At 34.5% G+C, this 9,123-nt stretch overlaps 1 protein-coding gene across 1 annotated transcript in view; it reads right to left on the bottom strand.

The window, feature by feature from the left end:
- Nucleotides 1-3,400: 3,400 nt before the first annotated feature.
- Nucleotides 3,401-9,123, bottom strand: part of LOC118740051 (ras-interacting protein RIP3-like) — a 342,513-nt gene continuing 336,790 nt past the window's right edge. The window contains exon 5 of the mRNA XM_036471547.1: nt 3,401-4,186. Coding sequence (XP_036327440.1) covers nt 3,401-4,186 — 786 coding nt within the window. The remainder of the gene's footprint in view (nt 4,187-9,123) is intronic.

The following is a 9,123-nucleotide window of genomic DNA, read 5'->3' as shown; positions in this document are numbered from 1 at the left end:
ACGGCACAGATATAATGACGAAATTTTAGTGTGTAGAATCGGTATCGGGTACCGAAAAGGAAGTATTGGGTACCGAAATTTTTTTCAAGTATTGGGTACCGAGAATTCAGCACATCACTACTCAGAATGTCGCCTGAATAATTTTAATGACATTTGTTAACGTGGAGCAATTTGTGAACCAAATGAAAAAAGTGGCGCATTTTAGGAGCTGGTGTAGTTTTCGTACTAATCTCAATGAATAAATAGTACCAAAATGTTAAAGGTAGAATTTTGATTTGAAAGAAATACTGGTGGAATAACAAATACACCAAAACGTTCTTTTTTATTCAATCCAATCAGATTTGTACCAAAATCCATAAATTTACACCAATCTATACACCAGTGTGCTACTTGAGAGGGCTATCGGAAAGTGATATTAACACAGTATATGGAGAATTTTATTTGCTTTTACTTCCCGCACCTCGTATTACGATTATTCAATTGGTTCGTACGTATATCTCACTATATATTATATAGTGAAAGCATTATTTTTTAAAGCTGAGTAACGGTAAATTGCAAATATCCATAGAAAAAAAATTATATCGATTTTCGGAATGACGGAGGAATTCTACATAGGAATTGGATAGGGGCATCCATAGAACATTTTGGTTGTAAACCGGCAGCGGACCCTATATTTCAAACCATTTCTTATAAGCAAACTAAATTAAAAAAAAAAAATGCAAAAAAAACTTTCTAGTTTTTTGAAATGGATGATTCCTCTTTTAGCATGTATGCATAAATTCGTGTCGTACGTGTCAAACAAAAGACGGGTTTTCCGTTCAGTTTGTTAGATAAGTTGCATGTGAATTGCATATCGAAAAAATAGGCGTTAAAACTTGTTGCGCATTCGAAATAATTACAAAAATATAACTTATTTTTTAGCTTTTTAACACATTAAACAATATGACACAATAAAGTGGGTCATGTCCATAATCCTTGTCCAATTCATGTCTAACCCCTACTACTTACTGAAGGTAAAAAGACGTTGGGATTAATTAATTAATTAATTAAAGGAAGTTATTTATTTGAAAATGATATAAAAAATTGGATGTCAAGAGGATTAAAAAAGCTGTAGTTTGAATGTATCTTGAAAAGGTTTTCCACCTGTTTGAAAAGTCAAAATTTAAATTAATCTGAAGAATTAAAATATGGTTGTCAAACGAAATTTTGTTAAGAAACCTTTAGTTTGAAAGTTTTGAATAATATTAAAGTCTTTCACAAGGGTTGCCACATTTTTCAAATTAAATTCAATTAGCTTAAATGAAATATTATAATACTTGTAGACCCGGCAAACTTCGTCCCGCCCAAATTTAATTTCATCATTGAAACATTTTGGTCCAACATTTTCACCAACAATTCACGTTCACGGGTCCCATTGGCACGCTCATTGCCTAAGATTATGGTTTGGTGGTATTTTGCCGCCTTAATCTAACGAAAATGCTATGTCCGTGAAAAAGTCCTTGATTCTCTCTAATTGTGTAGCATTTCATGGAACGGTTAATCTCACACGAAATAAATTTTAAGAACATTTCCTCTTCACTCTCTGGTGGCAACAATGATCTGGCTCTATAGTGAATCTGCCCCAGAATCTTTATGGTATTGTTGGTGGCAACTTCAAAATGGATGCGCATAATTGTTCTACAGAAATCCAGTATACATAGACTTTGTATGGGAGGTGCCACGCCAAATTAAAAACTACCCTATAACCATCATTGGGACGTCTGAAGCAGGTGTCCGAAATTAAAAAAAACAAACGGTTCGGCCGTTCTCGAGCTTTGCGAACACAAAAAAAACGGATTTCAAAATATATAATAGTATAAATTGGTATGAATCGAGATGGTTTTGAATATGTATCACAATATGTATGAGTGTCACACGAAAGAGGTCTTAAAAGGTTGCCAACTTAAAGGTTAAATTCAAACTATTAATAATTTAAATGAATTATTACAATTTGGGTATAAAAACTACATGTTGGTTTCCATCCGTTTAAAATCTCAAATTGAGTTTAGGGAATAAGTTAATTGAAAAAGTATGATAAGTGAGAAAGAAAGTTTTATGTAGTTTGAAATTATTTAAAGAAAATTAATTATTAATTATTATTATTATTATTATTATTATTATTATTATTATTAAGGACAATTAATTATTTAAACACACAAATTTTAAACCTCCTCTTTTTTAATTGAGTTTTCTTGAAATAAATTTTACCCAATGTAGCACGTAGAAATTTCATATACTCAGCGAAGCGGGTGAGAGCGATCTATCAAAATATGCATACAAACCTCAAAAATGTGTTTCAGTATTTTATGGGGGATTATGACCCCAATCCCCCTACTATTTATTTTTATCTAAACAAAAGAACCTTATCGTATTTTCCTTTTAATCCTATTTTCTTTTGGTCTTACTTTCCACCCTTGGTTTTTTTAGCACACAGTCCTGCTGCCATTTACAAATATTGTGCATGTACTCTCATAATAATTAAACAACGATCAATTTTTCATAAAAAGCTGTAATAACTAAAAGTATTTATTTGTTTGATCGTGCACACTCTAACTGCACATATATTGAGTGTAAATAACGTGTAAATTTAGTGGCAAGTGCATTATATATTGTAAAATAGCACCGTAAAAGTTAGTTAAAATTACAAACTTTAACAACAAATTCCTTAAAAACGATAAGGTTGGGCGCTTTGAAACTTTATACAGGGAGCTTCTAGACCCCCCTCAACCTCCCATATTTTCTATAAAACTGCACTCCGGGGTTACCAATCTAAAGCCCACCCGAAATAAAAACTCTTTAAAGCTAAAAGGGACATTCCGGAAATATTTCTTTTTTTTTATAAGAGTCTTATACACGAAAATATAAATCAAGGAAACCATTGAAACGCCTTAAGCAATAAACAGACATTGGTAATTATCTTATTTTTAGTGTTTTTTGCATAAAAACATGGCATGAATTAGTAGTAGGTAGTCAGTAGTAATAGTTTTTGTTTTTTGAATTTTGAATTTTGTCGTTATTGCAGAGGGCCATCGATATATATAGATATAATAATAACATGAATGTTTATCACCGCTGTGACGGTAAGTGCCCGGTTATGAGAAATTTCACTGTACATAGATGTACTAGTTTGTTATTCAATGTACTACAAGCAATGGCTTACCTCCTTAACTGCAACAGAATCCACGCCATCGCTAACACCCGGCGCTACACCCCTATTGCCGCCATTGTCGAAGTCAACGTTTGTTGACGCTTTTGCTGACGCATTTGCAACATCGCTGGTGATATTTGTCGGTAGTGCTTTTGTTGTCGATACTACCGATATCGTCGTCGTCGCCGCAGCCAACGATGTGCGCAATGGTTGTTAGCAAAGCTTAACAATGGATTTTAAATATGACGGTGTTAGCAATATGCTTCTTGCTGTAGATGTTGTTGTTGTTGTTGTTGTTGCGGCTCTTGTCGTTTTCCTTACGACCGCAGAAGCATTGCAGCCGCTGCTAGTACCACCACCACAACCATCACCACCGTCGACGGTAGTGGCAGCACCAACAGCAGCCGCATTGCGTTTACCAATACTACTACTACTAAAACAATTCGAAATGCGCGGCACTAAATTAATGGGCAACAAAAGCTGTTGTTGTTGCTGTTGTTGTTGTTGTTGCAATGTTTGATGTTGGTGATATTTGAGTTTAAATTGTTGCTGTTGTTGTGTTTGCTCGAGTTGTTCACATTTTTGTTGTTGCGTTAGCTGTTGCTGTTGCTGTTGCTGCAGTTGTACTTGTTGCCGTTGTCTTATAAATTGCCGCATTCGCTGCAACTGCAATACATGCAACATTTGTGCTTGTGATTGTGTGGCACTTAGCGACATCGGCGTGAGGGCAATGTTGCCATTTAGCTGTTGGCTATATAGTCGCTGCTGCTGCTGTTGCTTCAACTGCTGCTTTTGCAATTCAAGTCGCAGGCGTGCCATACCCAAAACGTACGGCTGAAGGCGTCTGCAGTGATTGTTGTTATTGTAGAAACTGTTGTTGTTGGGCATGCTAAGGCTGTTGTAATTTCTACTGCAGTGATTATCAACACCAACACTGGCTGTGGCTGCAACCAATGGCCTCAGAGCAGTCGCCGTTGTCGTCGTCGTCGTCGTGGCTATCTGCAATGAAATGTTTAATGCGCAGAAAGGAACTAAGTAAATATGTTTGTTTGCAAGCTGGTTTGTTTGTTCGATTGTTTGTTTGTAAGCTGGTAAGGCACAATAAAGAGAGCAACAACGAAGTTGAGGTAGATGAAAAGTAACACACAACAACAATTTCAGCAACATTGGTTATCAATTCCTTTGCAATTTTTTTCTTTTTTGTAACAGCAACAACAAATACAACATTGAGAAACAACATCAAGAATTGTAAGTAAACACGTATTAATACATACATACATACATACACATTTATAGATATTTTTGTATAATACATTGGATAAATTACAGTTAACCGTTATAAATTGAAAAATAGCTTGCTCTCAAAAAATTAGTATTTTTTTTAGAAAAGTGAGCAGAAATATCACAACAACAAGAATATCGAAAATTACCATATTTTGTATTTTTTTTTTTAATTTAACATAGTCTTATACATTTACAAAATTAGTATAATTTTATGCATACTCCTTTTTTCGCTCAAAAATTGTATCACGTTTTTATTTATTTTTCTTATATCAACAACATTCAACATCAACAACATCAATGACATCAAATAGAGCAACAACATCAAGTATTTATTTTTTTTTTATAATATACTTAGATAAACAACAACAACATCAAGAATTCGCAAGTACCTAGTGGAGGAAGCAGTCGGTTGTCGAGTGGGACTTCTATGCAAGTTGAATCGTATCTGACAGTTGTGATTCCTTTTTAGCAGTATTTTAGCACTATCCTTTGTTGATTATCAAAAAACCATATTTACGTAAATTCTATAATATTTTTTGGCACATTTAGAAAATTTAACAACATCGAGAGAATAATGTTTATGTACATACAAAAGGTACTTACCCCAGCAAAGGTTAAATTTCTATGTATATTTCTCAATATATATGTATGATATTTAAAATTTTGTATGATTATTATTTGAACACAAAAAATGACATGCAAAAATATTTAAACGATAAAAACTTAATGGATTATATGATTCAAAGAGTTTTGTTTCTAGATTTGATTATTTATATACATACATATTATTAGGATGCATTGATTAGTACTCATGGCAATAACCACTGCTTTTATGTTTATGCGCAGCGAACGAAACAGAAAATTGCAAAATCAGCTACTACCGGTCCCCGAGAGTTCTTCAGAGTAGGATATTAAGTATAAGCCAATAGTATTGAATCTTAACGTCGCGAAAGCTGAACTGACTAGTAAAAATATTGCTCTCATTCCACGTTATCAACATGCAGGCAACGACGCGTCGGCAGTTATGATCGGACGTCAATGTTATTATCACTTCTAGAATCCCGTTCGGGGAGTGACTTGCCGCTCGCTGTAACTATTAAATGACAAAAAGCTCCCATAACCGCACCCCAACGTACCCAAATGAACCTAGATTTCGCTCAGCGTTCTCAAAGCTGGCATGAGCTACATCTGCTGGAGAGTAAAATCATAGAGAGTATGTGGCTCTCCCTGCCTGGGTATATCGTTTTGAGGATATCTTTTCTTTCCAACTCATCTGACATGCATATTACCAAAATATCACTATGGCCCACGATTGAGAGAATACAAAGGTTGCGCCGATCTCGGACCGCTATTCCTCTCTTAACGAATTTGTCATAATCGTTGTCTGCATGACGTCACACTTGTGCAACTTGTTTACGTTTTCCTTGCAACATTTTTTCTTCTTCTTCAATTCTTGCTCACGTTTGGCATTTCTCTCTCGCAATTGCGCCAGTGTGACGTCACACAAAAGTTATTCTCAAAAATCCTATCTGATCGGCGCAATCTTGTATTCTATCATTCTTGACTGTGGCCTGGTACCAACATAATTTTAATATTCCGACGAAATTAAAGAAAGCTGAGGCACTCTGACATCAATTTTGAGCGCGCTCTTAATGAGCTCAGGACCCTGAACAGATACCTCCTTTATTAACGTCGCACCATTAGGTAGAGTGCCTCTCAAGTAGCACACTAGTGTATAACTTGGTGTAAATTTGTGGATTTTGGTGCAATTAATCAGATTTATACCGAAATTCGTAAATCTACACCAATTTATGCACCAGTGTGCTACTTGAGCCTACTGCTTCTGCATTGCCAGATGTCTGAAAGACTGTAATTACTTGCTGGGTTGCCAACAAATAAAGGCCCAAATAGTTTCGCCGTATCACAGCCATAACCACGGCAATCATCTGTTCTGATCTAGCGTAGAGGCAGATTTGTAAACCATTACTAATACCACATCATAAGGTCTTAGCCATAACCATAACCGTAGGTATTTATTGAGTTTTGTTTTTTGTCACTATAACCATAAGCAGCTCTAAATCATTAGGTAAAGTTATGGCTATGGCGTTATGATTATGGCTAGTGTAATTCGGCCCTAAATTTGGTTTTTGCAAAAATCGTTCAGCAAAAATAAAAAACAGGAGAAAATTAGTAATTAGAACGCAGGAATGCCTTTAGAACACCAAAGTAATGCCAAAAAGATAGAGTCTATAAGCAAATATATACAGATTTAGACGTAGTTATAGACGAAAGATAAAACTTTCGACAACGCGCAATAGCTGGTCGGCAGTGCTTGTTCCTTACATGTGTTAGGCTTAGCTCTTCTTCATAGTTATTTAAAAGACAAGATAATGGGAAGGTCGTTGATATAAAGTTTTATTTCGGTAATATTAGGATAACCTCTGTGTGCTTTACATTGAACTTTTGGCTAAGGACTTGATCGGATATTACCATAAGATACGACAATACTTCTCACTAATATCATGATACGCTCAGTATGGAAAGTTTAAAAACTAGTTTATTTCATAACGTAATAGTAGAACGAACGGGGAAGCAAGGTGCAAGTACCGATATCGGTGGGTTGTGTCATCGAAAGACTGGGAAATAAACCATAAACTTTTCTACTCAATTTCTAAGCAGATATGCAAGCTATAGCCATATTTGGCTGATCCCTTTTACATGGGATCTATATAAAATGACCTACTCAGGAAAAACGGTGCACGGTATGGGCCTCGGCGTTTTTTTTTGTCATCTTAACGTCCCTACAGTGTCATATAGTACGTACATTTGGGTATAAGAAACCGATTGTAAATTGAATTTTTCTGATGTCAGATCTTCTGCTTCCAAGTACGCCTCTTAGTTGGTGACCTAAAAACACTCGCGGAAAACCTTGACACAAACTGGGCGTCTTCTGCTCTCTCGCTCTCACTTCTTTTTGGAAAATAGCGCTACTATTTGCTTTCAAAATTGTACTCACGATTGTTAGATAAATTCAATGATATCCAGTTATCCACACGCTAAGTTTTAATAAGGAATTTTTTAGAGAAGTCCAAAACCAATGCTGTTTATTATATTTGAGATTTTGGTGAAATAATTTTTATTAGGTTCTGTGTAAAGGAAAAGTTTCAAAGCCTTATCACGCAAGTAAAAAAGGCACCAGTGTTTGGGTTAAATGTTTAGTTCGGTTATATGTAGATATATATACTATGTAGCGCATATATGTTTAATACGGGGTTTGTCTAAGATAAATTTGTTTTTGAAGTTCATGCATTTTTTTTAAAGCGGGACTTAAAATATCTTTCAGCATGCACATTTGAATCTGTGTAAATACTGTTTTACTATTGGAAGTGCGGAAAATTTTAAATTACGGCACCAAAAAGTTTCGATTTAAAAAAAACAAATGTTTATTAGATTTATAAATATGATAAAAGTACTCAGATAACATATACATGGCATAAATATATAGTTATATACTGTTACGGGCAGAATATCAGTGTACAAACAATTTTATGGATTTTGGTATAAAATAAGGAAATTATAATTTTTTTTTAATAAATAGATTTCTTTCAAGCTACCAGCTTTTTAACTCATATTTTTCATTATGATGCCTTATTTCAAAACTATTAAAAAAATACATATTTAATAAAAAAATGTAACCATAAAACTATTGAAAAAATTATTAAAAATTGTTTTAGTATAAAGTACAAAATAAAATAAATTCAATTTTCATAATTATAATTCACGTTTTTTAAATATTTTTTCTGAAGTTAAAAAATAGAAAAAGTATATTATTCTCCAATAAAATTTGTCCATTTTGACCTCAACAAAATAGTGTCTGCTATTTAACTAGTCGGCCGCTGTGGTGTAGTGGTAAGCAGTGCGCGCTTCCACTCCACAGCACCTGGGTTCAAGCCATGGTCAAAGCAACATCGCAAAAAAAAATTAGAAAAAAGGTTCTTTCTTAACAGCGGTCGTCCCTCGGCAGGCAATGGCAAACCTCCGAGTGTATTTCTGACATGAAAAACAGCTTCTCATAAAAAATACAATCGCCGTTCGGAGTCGGCGTAAAACTGTAAGTCCCTCCTCTTTGTATGACAACATCAATGCGCACGCCACAAATCGAGGAGAAGCTCGGCGAAACACTAACGTATGTGTAAGCGCCAATCTATTATTATTATTACTAGTGTTCGCCCAGCGGTTGAAATTCAACCGCTAAAATTAAGGATAGTTTATGTGAGTTGAGTTGAGCTGAAATAAAATTTGTTGGAATGGGTTAAGTGGAGGAGAGTTTAGCTTAGTACTTAGCATAACATAACATAGAATAGCATTAGATTCAATAACATAACATATGTAGCATAACATATCACAATATAACATCGCACATTCTTCAGTTGTATTTCCTATTTATCCCTATCACTTTCTTCCTCTTTATCTTTGTCTCTATCGCTTTTAATGTTTATGTTTATGTTTATGTTTATCTACACCTTCATATTCATGTTCATGTTCATGTTCATGTTCAAGTTCATGTTCATTTTCATGTTCATTTTCATGTACATTTTCAATGTCATGTTCATGTTCATGTTCATGTTCATGTTCATGTTCATGTTCATGTT

Source organism: Rhagoletis pomonella, unplaced genomic scaffold (assembly GCF_013731165.1).
Source record: "Rhagoletis pomonella isolate Grant_MI unplaced genomic scaffold, Rhpom_1.0 Rhpom_scaffold_00005, whole genome shotgun sequence".
NCBI classification, from domain to species: domain Eukaryota; kingdom Metazoa; phylum Arthropoda; class Insecta; order Diptera; family Tephritidae; genus Rhagoletis; species Rhagoletis pomonella.
This window is presented reverse-complemented; position numbering and strand designations above follow the sequence as displayed.